General features: G+C 37.7%; 1 protein-coding gene across 3 annotated transcripts; it reads right to left on the reverse strand.

Moving 5' to 3' along the window:
• Positions 1 to 3,314: 3,314 nt before the first annotated feature.
• ptprc (protein tyrosine phosphatase receptor type C) lies at positions 3,315 to 26,602 on the reverse strand. Of its 3 annotated transcripts, XM_084355420.1 has the most exons (30): positions 26,306 to 26,602; positions 20,967 to 20,981; positions 18,325 to 18,453; positions 18,117 to 18,152; positions 17,639 to 17,911; positions 17,302 to 17,535; positions 17,099 to 17,209; positions 16,650 to 16,775; positions 16,384 to 16,530; positions 15,783 to 15,929; positions 14,464 to 14,681; positions 14,298 to 14,358; positions 14,043 to 14,151; positions 13,744 to 13,781; positions 13,393 to 13,502; positions 13,063 to 13,153; positions 12,557 to 12,633; positions 12,116 to 12,152; positions 11,913 to 12,010; positions 11,047 to 11,172; positions 10,733 to 10,890; positions 10,322 to 10,457; positions 7,800 to 7,949; positions 7,454 to 7,544; positions 7,188 to 7,324; positions 6,771 to 6,905; positions 5,887 to 6,006; positions 5,599 to 5,759; positions 5,110 to 5,245; positions 3,315 to 4,157 (listed from the first exon to the last, which is right to left on the reverse strand). In XM_084355420.1, the coding sequence occupies exons 1-30, from the start codon at positions 26,367 to 26,369 to the stop codon at positions 3,837 to 3,839; spliced, it is 3,792 nt and encodes a 1,263-aa protein (XP_084211546.1). In that variant the 5' UTR covers positions 26,370 to 26,602; the 3' UTR covers positions 3,315 to 3,836. The 3 variants fall into 3 exon arrangements, with proteins under 3 accessions (XP_084211546.1, XP_084211547.1, XP_084211545.1); XM_084355421.1 differs by lacking the exon at positions 18,325 to 18,453; XM_084355419.1 differs by lacking the exons at positions 20,967 to 20,981; positions 26,306 to 26,602 and adding an exon at positions 18,588 to 19,945.

The following is a 26,602-nucleotide window of genomic DNA, read 5'->3' on the forward strand; positions in this document are numbered from 1 at the left end:
AACAGCAGACAGCTACATGGTACATTTTCCAAAGGTATGAGGTAGGTATTGATGTATCTGTGAAGATATCAGGAGATGTTTGTAGCTGGATTTTTTTTTTACACACTATGATAAATTTCAAATCTCACCTCTTGTAGAGGTGAGGTGAGAAGGCATTTCTTGATTTTAAATGTACATTTGGCCATTTTCTTTGTTCTTCGGCGCCTCTAAGAGGTGATCCACATTATTATCAATGCATTAGAGGTTTGGAAGCTTAGAAGTAGCCTCAGCTAATACTCACCCTAGTTATGCTGCTTCTGGTATTTCAGAAAAATGTGGTTTATGAGTGAGTGAGTTGTGACTTGTGATGCTGAACAAGCGAAGAAGGATCAAGCGCTGATCAAAGCAGAAGTGAAAGTTAGTTTGCTGCTTCTTAAAATTCAGGGAAATGTGTGTTCAGTCAAGTGTGTCTGCTTAATCTAGCAATAGCTGAGGCTCAGCAATGAATCATAACCTTGTGTGGTCAGAACGGGCCAAAGATTTTGCACAAATCTCATGTACATAATGAGATGTTAAATCAATACTGTAGAGCTGCAACTAACAATTATTTTTAATTGTTGATTGATCTGTTGATTATTTTCTCAGTGAATCGATTGTGTTTGGGATATAAAATGTCAGAAAACGGTAAAAAAGGCGATCGGGATTTCCAAAACCTCAAGATGACGTCCTCAAATGTCTTGTTTTGTCCACAACCCAAAGATAATCAGTTTACTGTCATAGAGTAGTAAATAAAAAAACTGAAATATTTGCATTTAAAGGTGCACTTTGTAGTTTTGGAAATTACATTTTAATCAGAAGAGAAAGATCTATATGGGCTGATTTTTTTAATGCCTAAACAAACTAAATAACCAAACTCTTTGTTTTTATGACTGAATAAACAAACTGACCTTAAAGGACAACACAGTTTCATACTGTTTTACTTTGTTTTAAATATGGCGGACCCTGCCACCTTTCTAGCTTCAAACAGTGTTCTGGACCTTATTTTCCAATGAGAACAGCTTGTTTATTCAGTTATAGAAGAAACACATATTTCTATTAAAATTCTGAGTTTTAATCTCTTCTCCAAAAGTGCCCCTTTAAGAAGCTGGAATTGTAGAATTTTGTCCGATTACTTGTTTTTTAAATTAGTTGACAGATTAATTGATTAATCGATCAATCATGCAGCTCTACAATAGTAAGAAGGCTTGTATTGAGATGTAAACATGGTGTTTACTGCACTAAATGTTTGATGTCATATGAAAAGATTAACTTTTGCAATGTAGCCATTTACTGCAGCATCTTTAGAAAGTGAAATTGATATTGGAAAGCACTTGTTCGAATGGTTCCTCTATATCCTGCAACAAAAGCAACATGTGTGCAGCTGCTGAATATTTCATAAATCTTTTATAAACCCATCTTTAATTTTAAAGCCCATCTGTGCTAGAATTAATTTGTTGTTCAATAAATATTTGGCAATTTTTTCTCACCAAAACTATGCTATTCTGCAATACTGCTGTTTTTTTTTTTACATGGAGAAGTAAAGTAAAGCTCTGTTATGTTATATATATGTTACGTATGTTAGTACAAAAGCTGTTTTTTGACTCGTCTCCAAGTATTGTTGAGTCTGATGAATGCACATAAAAGCCAGCAGTTAACTCAATTAACTCTTAATCTGTGCTGTAGCTCCACACACCAGACAGTCAGTATGAGGAAGCTGTTCAATCCTTTGTGGCTCATTTTTCTACAATAATGTCCGTATGTCATTACATACATTGGCCGACATGCTCTCAGTGCTGCAGTAGTTCAGTATGTATAACCTTCACAAATCTTCTCTGAGCCTCCAACACAGAAGGATCAGAAGTTTGATTTGTTGAAGGTGTAAAAGAAGCACAAACCTCCTCTCTGATCCTCCAGTATTTGATGGTTTTTATACATAGATTATTCTTTTTTATACACTTTTATTTGTGATAGATATTTAGAGGTTTAACAGAAACTGTAGCAGCTTTGATCAGTTTGTATTGATGGTTTACATGATTGTCCTAATTATGAAAATGGAGACTTTGTTTTATCTGTTGTGTCTTAAATTTTGTAACTGTTTGTAACTGCCTTTGACAATAACTACACAAACTGCTGATTTGAAAATGTTAAAAAAGTAAATTATTGTGAGTTTTCAACAGTTTGACCTTTGTCCTTTGTATTATATATCATATTATTTAACTTCTTGTCCTTTTCAGTGACTTTTGTGCCTTTTTGTTCAAACATTTATTTAGAAAGAGCTTCCTTGACATTCACACAGTTACACCCAACACACCTGGGAGCTGCCCGTCGAACCACAGTCTATAAAGCAGTCTGGTGTAAAGTTCAGTGCTAGTTTCCTGGGTGTTCAGCAGTGGCAGACTCAAGATGTTTGAGGGGCAGTGGTGAAAAGAAAAGGTGGCACCAGTTGTATGCTCTGGGGCACCAAGGTGCATTAAGGAACTGGAAGGGCATGTTAGAAGGCACTACACCACGTTTTGTCCACTGAAAGGGCACCCTAGAGGGCACGTTATAATGTTTTATCTACCATAGGGGCATCAAACAGGGCACTTTTGCGATGTTTTTTTGGACATGGGGGTACTTTCAGAATCCACCGGTAGAGTTGAACCAGACTGGCAACCTTCATCGTTCTCTTTAAACTTTAGGGCAGTGTTTCGCAACCTGCCACGTCTTTTATTTAGAGTAACACTAAGCTAAAGACCTCTCAACCGTCATCAGGTTTTAGCTTAAATATTGCTTAATCATGACTAGTGACTGGAAATATCACGTCACACAGTTTTTCCACAAGTGCAGTTCAAACCAGTGAGAGGAGACTAAGAGGCTGCTTTAGAAATTTTTTCTTTTGGGGGGCATTAAATCAATAAATCCAGCCTAATAAAGGGGGTCTGTGATGAAAAACTTGAAGCAACATTATGTAGAAATTTGTGTGATTTGGCGCCCTCTACAGTTTCTGAGTGCAACACCACTGTAATACTAATCCTAGGTCTGTAACAGTTTGTCAGATGTAATGTAGGTGCTAACTACAAACAAAACTCTAAACATGTATGTAACACTGTGATCCTACCCTCTCACTGAAGTTACACAGTGCAGAAACAAGTGATGGGGGCAGAGTGGCTGAGACAGAGACACCTCACCCTGTAAAACACAAACCACTGTACCAACAGAAGGATTTTGAAGCTGTTGTTTTAGCTGTTGTTGTATGAAGTTGCACAATGTTGCTTTAAAAATGAAAACATTAATAAGCAAGTACTCTGCATAAGTCTTTCTGTAAGTCTCTTTTAATGAAATGTTACAGTGTCACAAAACAAATTTTGAACTTAACGACTAAATAATTCAGCTATACCAGATATGTATAAATGTAGACCATAGCATCTGTTTACTTAGCGAGGAGATTAATACATGAACAAACCCAGAGATAAAGGGGTATAAAACAACATCTTGTCTTCTGTATAATAAAAATGAAGCTCTTAGATGTCTCTCACTATACAGTAAATCTGAGGGCCCTAGTTTGATGGCAGCATCCAGTAAACTTTGCTCACAGAAATTATCATTTGCGTAAAAATACTATAAAAATATTTATAACTTAGTTCAGATCATTTTGGTTTTTTTTTGGAAATTGACATTAAAACATATGATCAAATTCTTAAACAAATCTCATTCAAAACTACACTGTGTTAAAGCTTTACAATGTTTATACATTCAGGACGTATATTAAAAGAAAGCATTCAGCTAAGCATTTATTCCACAAAATAAAAGGCACAGTCATGCCTCCATCAGCCCTCTCAGACCTCCGCAGTGACAGTGGGACCATTGCTGGTGTCCTCCAGTGGTGTAGTCTCAGTGGGAGTGCTGGAAACCTCTTCAGGCTCCTTTTTTTGGACTTCCTTCTCTCCGTCAGCCACAAGAGGAGTGCTCTCTGCCGCCCCCTGCTGGCCGTTGCTGGTAGTGCTGGCTGGCTGCTCTTCCTTCTCCTCAGCTGGCTGCTCTGCTGCTTTGGTTTCATTGACAATCTCGATGGCTGCAGAGGCCTGTGGTGCTTTCACTTCCCCGTTCTGGACAGGGAAGACCCCCTCCAGTGCGTCATACAAGAACTGGTACTGTTCCTGTCAGAGACAAAGGCAGATTTGAGAGGATGCTCAAAACTATCACTGTTAAAACTGAACTGTTCTTTGTAGACAACACAACACAAGTAAGAGCACCAGAAAACAGGTTTAAATAATAAATAAGACATCTGGTGATGTTCTATATTTTTCTTGTCGTCAACAACTTCCATGAAAGGACCAAAACTAACAGTGAATTGATCCTGTTAACAAGTATTTCTAAAGCATAATACTATAGTTGCTTCCTCTGTGCCATAAACCTCAAGTGTTTTCCAAAAACTAGGTGATGGTAGGTGGTAATTATCAAGCAGTTACCACAATAACTACCTCAAAATTAGGTGAAAATTTAAATAATGACATTCTGCTATTTCCCAATAAATAGTTAATAACTAGCTGGTAATTTCTTTACATTTCCAGGAAACCTCCAACTGGTTTCTGCCTAACCTCTACTGATCATGCCATTTGAATTTTGAACTAGTTTCTCCCTAACTTTTTAGAGAGACTTCTTCTCTCTAAGTTTTTTTTCTTCAACTTAAGCTGCAACAACTTACTTCAGTTTAGAGGTCTGTTGAGGGGAAGTTACACCGACAGTCCTGCTGCTGTAAATGATCACTAAAGCACAATTGCGCTATTTACTGCTGTTTGAGCAACGTTTACAGAAAACTGCAATGCCCAGCTGATTTAGGACATTATTGGTTTTGGTCTTGTCATGGGATTTTTGATAATAACACAACAACATTGTGAGCAAAAAAAGCTGACATGAAGGGAAGGTATTAGTTTCTGCAGCATTAAAAACTGAGTTAGAACTAGTTTTAAGTGTTGTGCACAGCAGACATATAAACACAAGGTTTACAAAAACATAATTGACCAGCCAAGTGCCAGACTTTTCATTCTGCGCTATCAGAAGTTAAATCTGACAAACTGTGTGCTGACAGATTCAGCTCCTCTTTCTTACCAGGCTGGGGACCATCCCCTGCCTCTCCTTGCGAAGAGTTTTGGCCACCTGGAAAACATCGATCAGCTTCTCATTGTTGGCGCTGTCCAGCACGTTCCACAGGGCACAGAAGATCCCTGAACGGGACGAGCCGTCACTGAGGAGGGGGAGCACACACACATGGAAAGGTTTAGATATTGCAGCACGTCATTTTCTCAATGACTCCCTTTTACTGCACCTTTTCCAGGTCATAGTGGGCTGCAGCATATCCAAGCATGTATTTATCACACAGTTAAAAGTGACACTTTTTACTTAACTTTTGACTTGTTTCCATTTTCTTATTCATACCTACTTGTATATAATGAATATTTGGACTGATTATAGTTACTTTTGCTTTTTAATATGATTACATCCTTCCAATTACATGCTATCCATTACTACCCAACCCTGGTCACATGCATACTGCCCCTATTAAGATTCCAGAGGACATTTTCTGTGAGGTTTCCTTACTTGCAGTGGACCACGACAGGAGTGCTCCTCTGTGATTTGCTGCTGCCACAGCTCTGCATGATGTCCTTGATCATGTCTGTCAGATCCTGAGGTTTCTCCGGCAGCTCTCCGCTCGACCACTTCAGGAACTCGAAGTGTTTCACAGGCCGACTCTCTTTCCTCTGTGGACGAAAAAGTGGTGCGAAACAAGCTTGTGACATTGAAATGACCAGGCGCAACCCAGGCTGATACTGGTAAATATGAAATAACCGTCAGGCTTTGTTACAGAGTTGGTTGCTGTAGTGTTACCTTGACGTGACGGATCAGCATGTTGCGGGTGATGAAAGTTGGGGAGGTGTCTGTGCTCGCCACCTCCACCTCGATTTCACCAAATGTTTTCTTTTCTTTGTCCCAGTAGACAGAGTCAGCCTGAACGAGAAGACATATATGTATATTATGTAACATAATATATGTTCCAAGAGCATGTAAAGTGTAATTTATATGTAGGGTTGAGCGAGCACTCAGTTGCAACAAGTATCCAGTACAGATAATGTACTTTTTACGAGTATCACCTTAGTAAAATGTGTCCACCTCTGTACTTCTCACTGGAGAGCTGACTGAAGTTTATCAATACCTTGTTCCTTTAATAGTTACTCTCTTACTCTTGTGTTAAAAAAATGGATCTGAAGCTCAGTTCTGATGCTGTTCTGTAAATGGTTTTCTAATAAATAATATAGCAGCTAGGGGTGTCACAATATCTCGATATCGATGATAACCGTGATATTAGCAAATGAAATATTGTCTTAATAATACACAACGAAATCATCTGAACAATCCAGTAAAGATGTTCGACCTTATGCATCTTATAGTCTGTTTATAGCCTGACATTAGCTTCTAGTGATTGCATTTACACTTCAAAAAGCATGAACGTGGTGTTCATCTGTGAAGGTTATCTTAACATAAACTTGTGTTTGATAACCTCCAGGTCAGCCTACAACAATACGTCGTCCTTGCTGCTTTACTTAACAACCTCTGGTAAGTCTCACCCTCTTCTGGTTTAAGCCCCACCCTTTCCAAGTATGTATACAGATCATTTCGTTGGTTGAACAGATAGAGTTAATGTCGTACTCGCTCATCCCTTATACATATATGATCATTACATATCATTACATGTGCATGAGACTACAAAGTACCGTATCTCCTTCACTGCCGTCTGAGAGCATGACAATGGTAGATGCTTTCTTCTGGTAAACCATCGACCAGAAGTCAGCCATGGTGTCTGGCAGCGGAGTTTGTGATGCGATGAAGGCGCGTGGGCCCCAGTAACCCTGCGTGGGAAGGAAAACACATTTGTCTATTGTTGTACACAGTCCAAACAAATAGGATGTGATGAATTTAATTACACTTGTTTTAAAATTCAACAGGCTGCATGAAAGATGGGAATTCATTCAGAGTTAATGAGATAACACCTGCTACAACAGCAGAGATGGTAACAGGAACACAGTTTGTCATTGTTAAACATATTCTCGCTGTTTTCCTCTGCTCTGGCATCCAGGTTTATATCAGTTTTATGCAGGAGCAGGTTAGTAAATACGTTGAAAATAACATACATTTAGGTGGGAGGCATTGATGTACTTAGTGGACTCCTCATCCTCCTCATCTGATGACTCTTCCTCCTCATCCTCATCAGGGTCACTCTCCCGACTGTGTCCTTCATCGACCTTCAGCAACACTCGGTTGTAGTCATCTGAGGGTGGCAGGTTTGTTATGTATGCATATTTACTTATACATATGAATGTGTGTAGGCTATAAACGTCCTGCACATACATTTATATACTAAAGCTGTAACTTGTCCCTTTGTTGAGCTGATACTCACATGGGATGACGGATGAAGAGCGATTCTTTTTCTTGTTGTCTTCTGTGATCCCAGTGTTGAATGTCCTCCAGTTTTTATAGCTGGGGAGTCTCTGAATTGCAAGACGAAGATTTTTTAGCAATTAGGGAATTTTTAATGATACTAAGCTACATTTTAAAGTGATCAGAGACTCATTTCTTTTCAGTGATGTTTGAAAGGGCTCTGTGGTACTTCTGTGCTGTGCTGGAAGCCGGCCGTTAGTTTATGTCAGCGAGCCCATTTCAAAACGTTACGTCACGTTACAGTCACATATAGAACAGTGGCTCCTTCCGCTCCCCGACAATCCTTAAATCATTAAGTGTCTTACCTCAAACTCATCTTCCATTAAGGTGGGCTCATTGCCTGAGCTCTTCTCTTTGAGCGTGCTCAGTGTGCTGTGAAGCTCAGGCAGGTTGATCTCAGTCTCTCCGAACTGATTGTGCTCCAGCAGCGCCTGGTGGATCAGGATGTACTGGGCCTGCATGAGGACAAATGTACATATCTTTATAAGTTAAGGATATACAGTTTGAGGATGGAGCCACACAATCCACAACACAGATTTCTCCAGGGTCACAAATCTCTGTTTAACTGATCTACAACTTGTTATCTCTGCCTCCTCATGTGTGATTGGTGTGTTTTTATGAACAACATTGCCTGGTTTGTGCCATCTTAACATTCTTCATGAAAAGAGTTAGTATTCTACAAATGATGTTCACTCAGTGTACAAATAAACGCCAGTGTTCAAAACACCTACATGTATGCATGTACTCATACACAAACTGTTTCAGTTTCTGCCCTCTGGTGGGCGCTCTGAGCACCAGAACAACCGCACACAGGAACACTGCCACATGCTATCACACCCATGAGCAGTGAAACCAGCCATGTGAGGTCTCAGGACAGTTCCTGTAAAACAACCCTGCAGTGCTCTCGTATTATACATCGTATACGGTCACACTATATAACTGCTCAACAATGTTAATGCTTTATTCATTAAGAAATTGTGAAGGTTTATAAACATTATTTGCATTTAATATGTTTATAGATGAACTACACAGCATTTACAAAGTGTCATAAACATCAGTTACAACTTAACAATAAAAAATGCTTGATAAATTGTTTATAAAGCATTTATTGTTCCAGTCAAATAACTACTAACTAAACTTTAATCAACTATAAAATGACCATTTATTAATGTTGGTTATTAGAAAGTGTTACCCTGAGTATTTATATCACAGCGCAGTGTAATTCATTCAAGTTGTTTTGTGTGACAGCTGCGTATTGCTAAGAGATAAAGCCAAGATGGAGCCTGTGGTGTCACCAAAATGATTACAGACTCTAACAGTGTGTCATTATCAACAATCAGTATATTCATAGATGAATAAAAAGGTGTTGTAAATTCATCAAAAACATTCGCCGTCATATAATACATGAATAAACTCAGAATTAAGAGGAAAAAACTGAATCATAAAATGTCAAGTTTGTTTTTTATTGTGTTTTTCAATTCAGTGGAGTTTCAGGACTGGGTTTGTTCGTTTCAGTTCAGTTTTTATTGTTTTGTTATTAATTTCAGTATGAAATTGCTTTTGTTTCTGTTAATATTTATATCTCAATCTGCATTTAATTTCCATCATCAGCAGTATTAGTTTATCCTCGCACATTTAAACAAAAAGAACAAAAAACTTTAATCACTTTAAACTGCAATGCATACACTGTTATATCCTCGTACAGTTAAGCTTTCTTAGTTTGCACATACTCTAGTAAGACAGTTGGTAGTTCTGGTGGGCAGACTCAGCTCATTGCTGTGTTTTTTATCCTTATATTCTGTTTTTACTCTCAAATTCTTTTTATGGTCTTTATTATGTTTGCATTTGTGTTTTGTATGTGTTGTATAAGCTGCTGGATGTCAAAATTTCCCTCAGGATCAATAAAGTATCAATCTATCCATCCGTCCATCCATCAGATTTATTATCCTTTTGATTATAATATTGGTGAGGGGCAAGAATTAAGATATTCAGAATAGGTATGAGAATACACACAACACTTTGTGAAGGCAGTCATGTAGATCCCAGTCTCACTGCACAGTACATTTACACCAATGCCTCCTCATGCTTGTCGTGTTGGCTGACTGAATCGACAAGAACTAACTCTAAAGCCACTTCCTGTTCATGTTTTATTTTGGTCACATTACACAATAATGTTTGTTAGTTTTTCTTTTTGTAAAGTGCAGTTTTTATTCTTATTTTAATAACTAAAATGTGTTTGTTTTTTTCACAGGATAGTCTTCATTTAGTTTTAGTTAACTATGATAACCTTCTTTAAACTTCACTTTTTGTTACTTCTCTTACTAGTATATCTATTACTAACTATTACTATTGTAATTTATTGTACTTCCAAACAGTATTGAATCAAATGTCCTTGAATCTATTCTCGCTCTGTTTGTGCTGTATAGTTATCAACCGGATCACAATCTTCTGTGCGGTGACAAAGTAACAATTTAATCTTTTTTTACATATACGGGCATGATTGTTAGTCATTTCTATTTCATTCTTGTGCTTATCTCTAGTACATAATAGCTATGCTTGTGCGTCCTTATCTCACGTTAGTATCTTTTCTAATCTGCATGTTCATGTTGCTTTACTTCCTGTACGTTGTTTTTTTCACACCGACAAGTACTGAGAAGTGGTGACAAATTTCTTGTATTTGTTAACACACTCAGCCAATAACTTAACTCTAACTCTAATGACACACACATACACACACACACACACACACACACGCACACACGCACACACACACACACACACACACACACACACACGCACTCTAAAATGTGATAATAAGATATTTTACCTCAACTTGAACCATTAGACATCTCTGTCTGCGGAGTCTGACCACGTAGCCGTAGATGTCCACTCTGCCCTCCGCCTCCAGACCCTCCATCATGGCATCGATGCCAATGTAGGTGCCTGTCCTGCCGACTCCAGCGCTGCACGAGATAGAAACATTGTGTTAATAATCAGTGACGAGAAAGTGTGAAGACAAGCATCAGTTTAGAGACATTCAGCAATCGTTAATGGTGAGCAAAAGAAATGCATTATCATGATTCATGCTTTAATTAATCATTAATTAAACATGTGATTTTTACTCTCATAATGCAGTTTTAGCCAAGAGATTACTCTGTGCCAACACAAATGTTCATTTTGACATATTGAACAAACAGAAGCAGATGTTAGCTGTCTGAGAAAGGGAACTGAAACTTACCTGCAGTGAATGACGATGGGGCCACTGAAGAAATTCTTGAAAGCATTGACACGCCGCCTCAGTTTGAGCAGGAGATGTGGCTCGTCTGGGACGCCGTGGTCTGGCCAACTCATGAACTGGATGTGGGTCACCTCCCTCTCTGAGTTCTTGTCCCTCTTCTGCACACAAACACGGATGGTTATACAAACACGCACAAACACATAAACAGATGTATTAATAGTTAATTATGAATATTTATTGTGATAAAGATGGACAGATATACTGGCCTTCACTTACACTCAGACACACATACAGTTTCACTATTTTAGACTCACATTACTTAGGGTGAGATGTCGGATGGTGTAATCCGGGCAGAAGTCCTCTGAGTTCAGCTTCACAATAAACTCCTCAAAGATCTCCGTCTCTCGCTGTGGTGACGGCCAGTACTGCGCACACTTGACCTGCAACAGCAACACTTCAGATTGAACACCTAAACCCAAAAGTTAGAGATGCAGTTGATGTTGATAAAGACGGACTTATGTCAGTCAGTTATGGGGAAAATAATTATTTTTGCTGTCACATAGAGGAGATGGTTTAAATAGAAATTCCACTATGACAGAGTGCTGTAGGAATGAGTCCTAAAACCCATATCAGTTAGCACTTCAGGCTCCCTCGTTTCAAACTCAATGGGTTTTTTTTTTTTAATGGGTTTTCAATTAAAAGGTCTGAAATAAGGTCTGTGGTTACCACAGAGGTACAGAGGTTGTCACAGACATTAAACATCATCACACTGAACACAGAGACTCATCTACTCACTAGTCCGTCTTCGCAGGTCTCTAACTCTAATTTTACAACTTGTAGATTTATTTATAGAAAAAGTGTATAATAATTGTGTAGTAAGAAGCTTAGTGGTGGTGGCGTTTAATTCATGTGACTGTGATATAGTCTGTTTATAGCCTAACATTAGCTTTTTCCTTCAAGAGATTTAATTTACACTTTGAAAATCACAAAAGTGGTGTTCGTGCGTGAAGATTAGAAGTATCATAGACTTGTGTTTCAAAAATCCCATAGACTTTTTATCAATGAGCCAGGGCGATGCTAAAATCCGGGTTAGCCTACAAAAATAGTTCATCCTTACAACACTCTATAATATGCCATGTCATAACCAAAGATGACAAAAAGTTAAGACTCCTTTTCTCACCCTGTTTCCCTCTTCACAGCGTGTTACCATGACAATGATAGAGGACTGCTGCTCCCAGACCATCCTCCAGAAGTCACTCACAGTCTCATCCTTTGGCCCTACAACACACAAAGAATACCCATTTTGAACTGATACGCTTAGTATCAACCAGAAACACAATGCTAGTGCACTGACTGAGTGTGTGACGAAAATGAGAGCTTTACCTTGAGCTGCAATGTACTTTTTGGATTCCTTGTACCCCTGCAGGAGGTAAATAAACAGATTCAATAAGGTATGCTGTCGGAAAGAGGTCATGAACTTTGTGTTTATTTAGCTCTGGAAAGTTCTGCTGTTTGGCAAAAATATTATTTTTGATACGTAATTGATTAACCATTTCAGTCATTTTCAAATCACGGTTGCTTCTCAGATTTGCCATATTTCTTTGTTATTTATGACAGTAAATGTAAAAAAATCCCAGTATTTGGGTTTTGGACTGTTGTTTGGACAAAAGCAGCAATCAGAAGATGTCACTTTGGGGTCTGGGAAACTGTGATGAGCATTTCTTCACACTTTCATGACATTTTCTAGACAATCAGCAGATACATCGATAATGAAAACAATCATTAGTTGTGGCCCTAGTTGTATGATGTGGGTGTTTTTCGTACATCAATATAGCTGGCATTGATGTAGTCACATCCTGTCTCTCCATTCCCAGTGGTCAGCTGGACTCGGTTGTAATCATCTGTTTCAAGACAGAAAACAGATAAATGAATAAATAAATATCACAGAGGACACCTTAACAACCCTAAAACACCTTTAATGAACAAGTTTGAGTAAACGTTCTCTAAATTCAATGACAAAGTGGTTTATGGATATTTAACCTGAAATTTAAGAGCCAAATGCTCCACATTGATGTAAAAATTCTGTGAATCCAATAGTGCTGATACTGCAATATTGATTTGCAACATATTCTCACAATGGTTTAATACATCTAGAGAGATTGATGAATAAGCTACCAGCTACTGTACACCCTCATACATAATATATGAGGCCGTACAAGCCTAGTTTGAAGATTTTAGACAAAACAGTATATAAAAATACACATCACATTATGGTAAGTATCTCTATGATCTACAAAGCGTCATGTGTTGTCCTACAGGCCCTGACTCACATGGCAGGATGTCCACGTAGCGGTTCTTGGGTACATTGCAGGGCTTTTTGGCCTCTTTCACGGAGTACCTGGAGAAAATTCTTGGGATGCTCTGAAAGCAGAGAAAAATCATGTCATTTACCAGTGCCATAGACCAGTAGACAGCAATTCTACATCACCATTCACACTCGTTGTAGAATTAGCCAATGCCCCTAGGAAGCACATCCAACCTGCTTGGTTCAGGTCCGGCCTCAGACTTTTGTCACATGCCATCTTCCTCAGTAGCACTCCAAACTAAAAACTGTCAGATAAAGAAAACAATACCCCCAAAAGAACACATATTAACTTTACCTGAAACTCAGCCAGGAAAAGTCTTCCCTCATCAGCAAGCTTTCTCTTGTAGGCTTCCAGCAGGACCTCTGCTGCGATTGGCTCAACAGGCAGCAGGTTCTCCTCGTCATCTACAACAGACACAACATATTACTGTAATAATACTAATATATTACTACGCATTATCAAATTACAGTAGAGTAAATATCTCATTATTTCTCTTAAAATATTTGTAGAAACAAACAAATGCATCTGGATATTCTAATTATTACAAATACACATGATTGTCAATCATTGCCTATTTATAGATAATAATTATGCATTTCAAGTCTAAATCCAGAAAAAGAAAAAATTAATATGACATCTACTCACTTCCTGCCGAAATAAGCATCATGTTTTCACTCAAATCACTGCAAGAAAATAGAGAAGATTGGCTTCAAAGAATGTAAATTATGAGGAACACAAAATGGAAAAAGAGTTTTATAACATGACTGATACTTTTGTGTAAAATGCAAATTAATATATTCATGAAGTGTAAATGAGAAGATTTGCCTCATTAGTAGAACAAAACCTGCAGATGTATATAGACCAAAACAAAAACACAAGGAAAAACAAAAGCCAGAAGTGACAGTCATGCTGATGCAGGAGATAAGATGCAGACTGATCCTTACTGGGACTTCCTGCGCTTCAGAATGTAAATCTTGTAGATGACAACAAGAAGAGCAATGGATGTGACGATGATGAGGAAGACCAGAAACCCAATCAGTGCTTTGTCATTGTCTATAAAGTGATGAGAAAATAATATTAAAGTGGTGGCATATATGTTTAAGATACAATGTAAAGAAAAGTTAGTGTGTACTGCAGGTCAGAACAAAATGTGTGAAATGATTTAACAGAACGATGGCATTAATTAAAACTGCACGTACACTTTGTGTAAACAACCTCTTTGACGGGGATGCTCTCATATTTTTCATTGGAAGCAGTCACCTGGAAAGAGAGAAAATCTGTTCATCAGGGATTAAAACATTTGAAGACAGATGAGGAATAAAGATGGGATCATTTTGTGTCTCCAAAAATTTGGATTATACAAACCTCCACTCTGTAGGTGGTAGAATAGCTCAGATCTTTGAATTCAAAATCACATTTGTTTTTTGGTTGTTCTTTAAGCGGCTTCTTATGGTCACCACCAAGATAAAGACGTGCAATGTATCTCCCATCAGGTCCATTAAAACGTCTTCCAGGAACACAGGTTGCTTTAATCTCATTATTCTCTGGAGTTATCGTTTTCAGTGAAGAAACAGCATCTGGTACTGTAGGAGAGAAATAAAAACATATTTAGCGTCAGATACAACCCTGTGTGCTTACTCACAGGTAAAGTGATATTATAGTTTTATTTAAACAGAAGTTTTAACAGTGTTTAGTTTGTTGCTTTGTTGATTGTGCTGGTTGTCAGTAATGATACAAATACAAAATGTGTAAAGAAAACAAAGATAATTTAATTTGCAATGATAATAATTTTTTATTTGAATTTTAAAATCAAAGGAAAAAAGGAATAAAAATATCAGACGATGTAATATTCTTTAAAGTTGTTATTTTATTTTCTTGTCTTGTTTTTAGATGATGAGTAAATTTAACAAAAATGTTTCAAACTTTTTTTTTCAAAGATAAAAATGTAAAGTATATATTTTTAATTCCATTTAATGTTCTATAAGCTGATTAAAGTTTAGAGAAACGGTCATTATTTGGCTGATTTAATTAAAGTTTACTTTGATTTTTAAATGTTCATTGTACTCACTGATTAATGTACTGTACACTGTACAATGATCTGATTCATCTAAGACTGAAAAATATGATACTCTAAAACACAAGACTCTGTTCACTGCAGCACCTGTGATAAAGAAACAGATCAGAACTGACGAAGCTGAAAGATGTTTAATGTTGATATTTAAGTAATAATATCCATTATTGACACATGAGGTCAATAATTACTGTACATTCCCGGTACATACTGTGTACACGGCCCCTTCTTCACTAATTATTGGAGCTACATCATCAAGCTCATCATCACAGTGTGATGTTCTTATACTGTCGGTCCACATAATCTGAACTGGTATTAATATCAGGGAATGATAAACTGTCTGATGTCAGAATTTAATAATAATTAATTAGCACAAAGTAAATATTGTGTTAATATTTCAAATTCAAATTTAGTAAATGTATTTCTTGTACTCCAGTCATAACACGTGATGACACATGATGTCAGTTTCACTGTATGTTCTGAAGAAATGGTTTCATAAAGAAATTAACTTTTACTGCCACACAGTTCTAACTTTATATTCAACAATCTGTGAAATACAAAGGATGAATGTGTTGCTGTAATCTCCTCCAAAGTGTTTTATTTTGACACTTACCTCCAGTCTCAGTTTTCTGTGTAACTGTAGTTGATTTACCCACAGGTTTGTCGTTGTATTTGGGTTGGACTTCACAGGTGTATTTGGTGTCTGGTTCCAGTCCACCAATATCACATGTTCCTCCTTGTGGATCTTTGTTATCTACAACTGTAACACAGTTTCATCAATCAATCAATCAATCAATCAATCAATCAATCAGTGAAAACAGGCTAAATATATATAATCAGACTTGTTTCTGATGAACAACCAGCTCATCATTAACTGTGCAGCAACTTTTAGCTGTAAATATTTTTTCTGACCTCGTTCGTTCGTATAGAAACAAAAATATTAATCTGACATTTCAGTGTTATTTTTGTGCCATATTTCATGTTGTGTCATAACTTGGTGACCTGCAGCAGGTTTTTTACACCTGCTGTCACTCAGCACGCTGAAGCATGGAGCACTTTACTGAAGGTCAATGGACGATTCTGATGTCCACAGTATATTTCACTATGTACAGTAGGTCAAATGGTCATTAAAATGATCTCCAAGGACTTTCAAAGATGCATTCCTGTCAAGAGAATGAAATAATTATAAAGTTAGTCTAAATAACTTTACTTACATTGGTTGTGACCAGGTGAGCAGCTGCAGACATAAGAAAGATTTGAAAGATTTTGAAGAACAGCTTGACAGTTGGTACTGGTCGTGGTCCAATTCAAATAGATGGAGGTGTTGGTTGCTCCCTTCTTCATGTAGATTTTTTCAAGATCTGTTTGGACACATTATAAATCTTTAACACTGACTATCTGGTGTTTTGTCCAGAGTTATCTTAGGATACAAGCTGATTGTTCTTATCATTGCACTGAGGTAAAGTGAATCTCAACATACCACAGTCAATCCTGACGGGCATATCAGTTGTGTTTATTATGGTCACATTGTTGATGTTCTTAACGTGACCGATACAGCTGTAGTCTGTGAAGGGCTCCAGCTTAGACAATTCCTTGATTTGTCCACCTTTTGAGGAGAAACAAGAAATACAACATTTCTTCAACGACTGCTTCAACACAGTGCCTGTGAGCAGTTACACTTTGGGGTTAGATTAGATTCAGATGTGGACAGCAAATAAATAAATCATCTGTTCAGAATCACAATACCTCGACTTCCTCTTACCCCAAAAGTTTTTAAATTAAACTGATTTTTATCATCATATCTGTTGTTCTTGTCTTTTTTTTACAAAGTGATCTTACGGTGCGTACTGCCTTTAAGGATTTTCATGTAAATCCATTCATAGTGTTGGTGACAGACAAAGTCTCTGTACTTCTTGTGTTTCCACTTACCCAGACAGGTGTAATCAGTGGTTAGATTACACTTTGAAGGTAATGTTGTGTTTATTTCTGCAGGAAGTTTACGTTGAACTGTTGAATGTATCTCACTTTTAATTAAGAAATCTGTGGAAGATTGAAAACAGCACATACATTAAAACATGATGAGGAATGTCTCCACCACATGCAAAAATACAGGAGGACTCTGCGGTACATACCAACAGTGATGCTTTTGGGGAGGCTGAAGGAAGGACAGTTTCCTGGAGTGAAGGTTGTAGTCAAATTTGAGCAAATATCATTGAAACCAGGTTTGATGCAGAATGTTTTATTGTCACTTGTACACGACTCAGCTGATGTTGACATTGAGGAGCTGATGTCCCATTCACTCCAGTAACAAACATATCCAGGGATGCATGATGCAGAGTTGCTGACGTCTGTAATGTCACTTTGACCTGCAATAGACAAGTGATGCACATATGGTAAGTTTCACACACAGGTCCACTTCTTAAAGTAAAAGTAAGTTGCAGTTCAACAGTTTGAATTATTTTTACTTACTCATCCTAGATGTCCTTGTTTTTTGTCCAGTGATGCAGCTACAGAGTGTTTGTTTGTCAGTGCCATTATTGAAAGTCACATTATACTCATATTCAGTACAGGGCTTCAGGTGTTTGATGTCATGTGATGAGGTTTGATTGGAGTGCTCAACTTCAGATGTCTTTCCAGTCTCATGTTGCCCCCCTTCATTAATCTTTATGATGTAGTTACCAGGAGTAGAGCTTGTAATGGTAATCTGGAGGCCAAAGTCGATGGGTGTAACAGTGTAAGAACCTGCAAACAAAATCAACAGAACAATGAAATCTCTTAGTTAATATAAACCACCTGATGAGATTTCTTCTTAAAATCTCAGTTTGTTCATGTAGATGTTAAACATGCTCCTGAGCTGAAACAGAATGAAATCACTGAGAAACACTGAGAGAAATATCACTATAATCTGTGCAAGTGTTTGTTAAGATAACGTAAAACTGATACTCACACAGTGGAGGCTGAGTGACTGGTGGGCCTGCTGTGGCTAGAGAATGCATTCAAATAGGAAGAGAAAAGGAAAAATATTCATATATGATTATAAAACATAGAAACTGTCAAAAGTCAAGTCAAAATAACTTCAAGCAGGTGTCACGTAACAGTTTTATCACAGTCCTATACAAGAAGAAGTGTTGGTTTGTAAATGAGAAAATTCCAACCTGTGGTGGAGTCGTTCACTGTGGTGGTGGGCGTGGTGATTGCAGGTGAGGTTTCTTTTTGAGTGCGGTTTGATGTGCTGGGTGAAGTGGTGTTGAGTGAGAGTGAGGTGTTTGCAGGAGAAGGACTGTCTGTAGGATGGAGAGCATGCTTGAGGTCACCTTCAGGTGGAAATACCTTTACTGCCAACAGTCTTACCTGATATAAAGCCTAAGTACTACTTCATGTTTCCAATTTTACTGTAAACTGAGGCTGAATACGTTACCAGACACAGTAGTGGCATTGGATGCTTGAATTGAGGAGTTTGAGGGGAGGGTAGACGAGGTGCTTGGAGGTTTGAGGACTGAGCTTGTTGAAGGCATGACAGGAGCTGCTGTCAAGTTGCGTGGAGGTGAGGTGATGACAGACTGGCTGGTTACTGAAGTGGAATCTGTCATCATGAGTGGAGGTGAGGTTGTGACAGACTTGCTAGCTACTGAAGTTAAAGTGGAATCTGTCAAGTTGCGTGGAGGTGAGGTGGCTTTTATATCTGCATTCCGAGAAAACAAAAATCAGGCCAAACCGAATATAACAATATTCTACATCAATAAAAGGTGCTACACGTTTTATTTTCCCTCTAACGTTGGTGACCATACAGATCCTGTTTCCACTTGTTGCTCCTTGTGAGTCCTTAGTCTCATTTATGTCTTCAACACATTTGTTTAAGCAAGAGATAACACACAAAACATAGCAGCACTGGGCAAGAGCAGATTTATAGTCTGAGGAAATGCAGTATTCATCTGCATGTGTTCAGTTGGACTTCACAGCTAGAATAGCAGAAAAGTAGTCATGTTGAGAATTACCTGCTGCTCTGAGTTCAAATACTTCCTGGTTTTGGACTTATAGCTAAATTCCCGATAGTTAAATATCATCAAAGTCGCCTGAAGGTTGCCAACGTTCACAGGATTGTTTCAGTGTACAGTACAGTGGTACAGAGTCGTCATAATGCTGCACCAACAGCTACCTGTTGACATGTATTTCTATCTTTCTCACTGTCAGACAAAACTTCCACATCTTATCCAGACAGGATCAGTAGATAACAAAAAGTAGAAACATGTTTTTCCAAATTTCCAGATAATGTCATGTTCAAATTGATTTTACCACAATCAGGAAATATATAAGGTTGCACTGGCTACATCATCAGTGACTTCCTTGTTCCTATGATGAAAACAAGGTGCATACTGAACCGTCACTGAGTTTGACTCATCTAATTTCTGACAGCACTGGACACAGAATGGTTTCTCTTTTCTAATCCTAATCTTCATGCTACAGCATAAACACACATCGAGGCTTGAGTTTGAGCAAATGTTTTCCCAAACTGAGATTAAATGTATATAAATATCATAACAACATATCTCAGATCGAGTATCCTCACATAACCTGGAAAGAGGTTGAGAAAGAAGTAATCACAACATCAGTTTAGAAACATGGCATGTTGTTGGACTCACTTTTGGGTCTAATTTTAGACCCTGACATCATGGTATAGATGTTATGCGCAATAAGTGATTGTTAGTTAAAGGAAGCCAATTAAGAAATGAATGGGAAAATACCTGCGAGTTAAGTTTTTTTTTACCACCCATGACATGAATGTCACACTACTTCCTGCACTGGATTTGAATGTGAATGAAAACAGCAAATGCAGATTTCTTCCAAGCTTTGCCAGAGCAAACTTTATGTGAAATGAGCACAAATAAGAATGCAATTTCTATGTATCAACATAAATAACTGTGTGTAGTTTATTGTGGAGTAACATCTCTCCACCAAAGGACTGCAGTCAAACAAACATGTTACGTGGATACAATTTTAACATGCTTATTAGCTAACTGAGTTTGGTTGAGTGTAGCCCAGTCGCCAGGATGTAATGTCACCAGTTTCTGCAAACCACAGATACATCCAAGTTTGTTCGTGGCATACCATTTTGTCATTTGTACAAAATGCTTCATGTGTCACGTTCACATTACATGTTTACCACCGTTACAGCATTTGCAACTGTGAAACTACTGGATATTTTTGATGAGGGACCAAGGTGTTTCAACATTAGTAAACGTGGCACCACTTGATTGTTTTAAAGGTGAACTTCTAGCCAAGTTTGTTGAAACCAAAACAGGTATTTTAAGCCAAACTTTGGGGTTTTCCTGAACATAACCAAGTGGTATATGTGCCTAAACCTAACAAGAGCATGAGCACAGTGTTGTGACAATGAAGAGAAATAGAAAAATTGAACCTAAACAAACAAAAAGCTGCAACATAAAGAAACGTAAAGCTTTAACTTATTTTTGGTTTTGCAGAAACATAGTTAGCTAACATTTATTCTGGCAAGCAGGTTGGGTGAGACAGGTCACTACAGTGGAGGCCCACGTCTACCAAACTACTTACTTAAGGTGAGAAAATATACTTCCGCCACTCATTGTACGAGGAACACATTTTTTCCATTTGAACAGGACACTAATTTATGACATTTAGCTGGCTTTGTTGCTGCTGCTGCCATGGAGAGATGAGACAGTGTAAAGCAGTGTGAGGCTGAGGTGAAGGTAGGCCACAGCACAATTAGAATGAAACATGTGATTCATTATAACAATTAAATGTTAAATATAATGTCACTCACCTGTTGAGTTGTCACCTAGAAAAAGAGAAAACATGTGTAAATCATCGCTGCTTTTTTGTCATAAAACATTCCAGTATACTGAATATAATATGAAGAAAATGGACAAAAACATCAACAAAAATATTCTTTATGTTAAGTTTCATTAAAGTGTCCACGTCTGTCAGACCAATAAAACTCTTCTGAAGCACATTCAGTTCAAAAAGAGGAAAAGGCGACTATTTTCATCTGATGTTCTGTGCGAGGCCGCGCTGTACAACCTGGTTGCTATGACAATGCTGCAAAGAGCCACACTTGCTATTCCAGGAGGCTAACCGCTACTTCCTGCTTCGCACTGAGAGCTTGAAACCTCCCCATACTTACAAAATGGGTTTCAGTTTGGACAGATGATTGGCTCATATTGATGCACAAATGGACTTCCTCTCTTATATCCTGACTTTTACTCATTAGAAATGACTGTGTGGCCAAATGTCAGTTAAAATAATGTTGTGCTTTATGCTCGCAATATAAATAATTTATACAACACTTTGTATTCTGATATTACATTAGTTTTGCCTACTTAGTAGTAAGACAAGATGCGGAAAAAGGGCTTGTACACATGTCTTAGCTGCTTTGTTCATTTGTTCTTTATGATAATAGCAGTGAGTAATGAAGAGATGGGGGACAATCAACAATGAGTCTCAGGATGTGGTTTGGTGCATTCTTGTTTCACTGCATCGAGCAACGCTGCATGCTCTCTGCAGTGACATTTCACCACGTTGTACTTTGTGGTGACTGAATTTGTTTCAGTGAGGTGAGTGACACTGTGCTCTGTAAATACTTCTGATGAGAAAACTTAATCCAAACTCTAATTTTATCATAACTGAGTTTGTTTCAACCGCACCATTGTAAAAATAAATAGTAACAATTACAAATAAGCCTGTTCAGTTGATGTTTTAAATGGTGCCCTGGGTACTTTCTTTTTCGTTGAGTGTGAAATGAAGTTGTAATATTCAGGGAAGAGGAAGGAGGTTTAAAGGCAGCTTAGTAATGATCAGAGCTTAAATGCTGCTAGGCCTTTCAAGCATGAATTATTAAATCTCAAAGTAATATGTGTGTTTTTACTCTCAAACAAGTGAAAAGTCAGAGCACCTTTTGTTTCAATACATCTTATGGAAGAAGTCACATAAATGTACTCATGTACAAGTTATAAAGTACAGCCTTTGAAATTTACTCAACGTATAAAGTAGAAAGTATCCCTCTGAAGGATATTTCTACCGGCCACTTCTGTGCAAAGCTAACTGAACCACACGTCATATTTTATGTAATTCAGACTATTAACTTTAAAGGTAAAACCAGACACCTGAAGTAGAGTAACAAAGTATTTGTGCTTTGTTACTTTCCACCTCTGAAACCAGACGGAAACAATATTTTATTTTCCTCTAAGTCTTTTTGCTCTGGCTGAAAATAAATGTTTCCACTCCAGAGGACACCATGCAAAGAGTATAATCTGCCTATTGGATCTCTATTTAGATAAAAATGGGCCGATTGTAACGTGACATGCAAAATGAGACCTTCTCTGTCTCTCTCAGTTGCCTATCCAGGCCTGTGGAGGATTTGTTTAAGTTGTCTAATGCTGCTGGATTGTGGATTTCGTTGTGAAGGACTTGAGTCAGATTATCCGTCAGTTCAAAGGATGTGCCTCGTCTCTCTGCTCTGCTAGCAGAGAGCAACAGATGCTAACGTTAGTTTAGAAATGGAGTCCGCTAACACAAATTTATGACCAGCTTCCAGTGCAACACATTTCACAGAGCCCCTTTAAACTCTTCAAATGAAAATATATTATAATTTTAAACATCAGATATATTTTCAGTCGCAGAATAAACTTTATTTAGTTGAAAAATTACTTTTGACTTGTCTGGTTTTCTGAGAATAAGATGATTTAACAGTTATTTTCCAGAGGTATATGGTGCATCTTGTTTTTCCTTCGACCATTTTGAATTTATGACGCCATATTTTAAAATGACGAAAAGATAAAAACAAATGGAACGGTGGACAAGGCTTTGGGGATCCACCACCAGGTGACTTAAATGGTTCAAAATGGCTTCAAAATGTCTGTCCGCTGTAGTGGACGGCATGTGTGAGAGGGCTCGGCCCCTGAATCCATTTACTCGTCTGACAATTAGCCAAGAAACTGATACAGTGTCAGCGTCTGTCTCATGCAGCAGTTTTTTTCTTTATCACTGTTCACCATCAGTTTTTTTCTGTCTTCTTATATTTTGCATTGACCGCAGAGCAGATCTTCGACAAGCAACCTCCCCCCTCCTCCCAGTTGCTGCTTTAATCGTGCAGTATTCTGAACAACTCTGACCTCACTTCTTCATTTTGGACACTGCACTTCCCCATTTGTTCTTCATGAACTCACAAGTCATTTACTTTTGCTCTGTCTCTGTCTGCCCGCGCTGCGCTGCTCTGCTCTGCTCTGCTCTGCCAGGAAACAAAGACAACGCAGAGTGGAACACGGAAGTGGTCAACTTCTTGATCACACAGCTCTGTACTGTTAAAGCTAAAGAAAGCTTGGAAATCTGCATCTTAACACTCTCACACAGTTTGCTTTACTAAGTTAAACTGGTACTCATATGATGTTTAGCTATCAGGGTTGATCTGACCACTCTTTACTCGGAAACATATTTCATATTCACTTTTAATTTAAAACACAAGAAAAGGCTTGTATAGCATTAGTCAAGTTTTTAGATAGATTAAACTCCACTGATAAAGCTGTTCACTTCATTTTCTGCTATGTATCATAATGTTAAAAACGTGTGTGCATACTTTTAATACTAATACAAACTGCATGTTTCAGTACAGTATGTACATGACTGATATTTACTGTTTTAAAAGATACTTTCGACATTTTTCTGTGGAGCCAGTACTTCTACTTTTACTTGGAATTGAAATGTAAGACAAATATTTTCACACTGTGGTATCTCCACTTTTAGTTATACATGGTATGTGAATACTTCTTCCAGCACTGGGTAAAAACAGCAACACCACTCTGTAAAAATACTCTATTATAATTAATTCAAGTATTATGTGTAATACCCTAAGCAAAAAAGTATTTTGAGCTCTGTTGGAGATACTGTTTAATGTTATATTACTCTATTGAATTATTGCCAAATAATTTACATATAAATAGCATTATAATGTGGTTAACTGAGTCTGAGCTGATTCTAAGTATGGTTTAGTAAAGTATGGTTTAATGAACTGTATAACAATGCATTGTGTTTTATTTGCTAATTATAGGTTTTTAAATAGTGTAGTGTTGTAGTGTAGTAGTGTAGTGTTTTAAGTAAAATGTACAATATCATCCTCTAGAATGTAGTGCAGTCCGTTAAGAAGTGATGGATTGTAACTAGTATATTTAATTAAGTACTGTACTTGAGTACAGTTCTGAGGTATCTGCAGTATACTTGAGCATTTCCATTTTCTGCTACTTTTTACTTCCACTCTAATACATTTTGGAGGCAAATATTGAACCTTTAACTCCACTACATGTATTTTAATAACTTAACTTAAGTTACTAGTTACTTTACAGACTGCATGCTGCATCAGGGCCAAAGTAGCACACTTTAATGTTATTTAATCATCAATTAGACTTAAAAACAAAAAACACTGATTCTGAAAAGTGTTGACTGTTAGATCTGATAATGAGTCGACCCATAGTATTCAGTAGATAGAGTAAAAACATGTTAATATGAATATTTCACCTTAACTTGTACTTTCAATACTTACTGTAAGTACAATTATTGCCAGAAAATTACTTTTAAATACTTAAGTACATTTAACATCAAGTTTTAAAGACTTTTACTCAAGTACTATTTGTATGGGGGACTTTCACCTTTACCAAAGTAATTTTTTAGCAAGATATCTTCACTTTTACTAATGTATGACTTTTGGGTACTCGTAAAACACATCAGTACTTCAGTACAATACGTGAATTTAGTTATTATTGACCACCGGTTTTATGTTATTAGTGTTAATAAAAGTATATGTAAATATACATTTTAAAACATAGCCTCATGTTTTTGATGAAATACAGCTTCTTTTTGAACAGTGCACAGTTTTATGAAAAACTGAAGCTCAATCAATGGAAAAGTTTAGTCGTATATAAATAAGAAACGTCTGTTGATGCGGTGTACCGTGATGACTCACCTCCCACACTAGCTGAGAAATACAGTACATGAGAAACAACTGGCACATACTGACCCTGACTAACATTAAAGACAATGTGGTGAAATAAATAGGGCCAAGGGTTTATTTCAGCTCATGTGTACAGCAGCTCAGCTGAAAATAGCAGAAATTATTTGATGTGCTGAACAGTAGCAGAACTCTGAGTGATGCAAGAGGCAGTAAGGTGGGTCTGACTTAACACGCGAATATATGCATGCACATGCACATGCACACACACACACACACACACACACACACACACACACACACACACACACACACACACACACGCACACACACGCACACACACTTAGATGTGTATCATATACACCCACAGCCACTAGGGTTGAAGTGAAGAGCTTGTAGGGACACACCCCGAAAGATTCTCTCATCTCTGACAGACACGAACCCCCCCCACCACCACCACCACCACCCTCTTTCACACATACACACACACATACACACACACATCACACACACAATGTCAAAGCAGAACAGAAACATGATTGCAAAAATTCCCACAGCTTGTACCAAATGAAAGAATGCGTTTTAAAGAGAGTCTTCTTATTAACAGCAGTCTTTGATTGAACATAACTGTTTATTCTTTTGCCAAAGGGGCTCACAAACCTGTCACTGTTTTAGCTTCTCACATCACAAGTGTGCGCTGTACTGTCTTGTGTTCTTGGGTTTGGAAAGTTTAAAAAAAATGTGAAGTAGCACAAACAGAGGCACGACTCAAAGACATGATATACTGTAGCTTGTCATTCCTGCCCTCGGTTTATGCTTTAAATGATTACATTTTGTGCGGTGATGTTTTCCGGCTTTCAAAAAAAAAAAAGCTAATTGTCAAGGGTGCGTCCTGACAGATTCATGTCTCTATCTCAGGCGTGGAAAGTGCTTCACCTTTTCTCATAAATACGATCACATGCTCAACAACCAAATGCTAAAACTTTAAAAACTGTCAAGTTAGGGGTTTAAAATAAAAGACCTCATCACTTACAGTCAGCTATCACTCATGTTTTGTACCTTTTACAGATTTTTCCCTCGTAGGGAACTTTCAGATGACAGACACGAGGACACAACTTCATAAAACACCATTTCCTTCACAAAACAAGATGCAGTTGTTTACTTACAGTTGGCCAAACCGATGATTCCAGCCCAGACCAGCAGGATCTTCAGACCGAAGAGACCTGCCATATCCAGGAGTTAGGGTGTGTACGGCGACACACCATACAGTATAGTACTGGTGGGGACCAACAGCCAAAAATTTAATGCGCCAAATCGAAGCTTTATTTCCGAATTCTCAACTCTAAGATAATAAGAAGGTAAAAACGTTGTCTTATTTTAAGCTACATACGTTTTCTGTCTTATCAGTTGACGCAGCTTCCTGGACTTGTTCCCCAAACCCTAAACCTCACTGCTGGTTTCAA

The sequence above is a fragment of the Pagrus pagrus genome (assembly GCF_965226575.1).
Source record: "Pagrus pagrus genome assembly, chromosome: 6".
NCBI classification, from domain to species: domain Eukaryota; kingdom Metazoa; phylum Chordata; class Actinopteri; order Spariformes; family Sparidae; genus Pagrus; species Pagrus pagrus.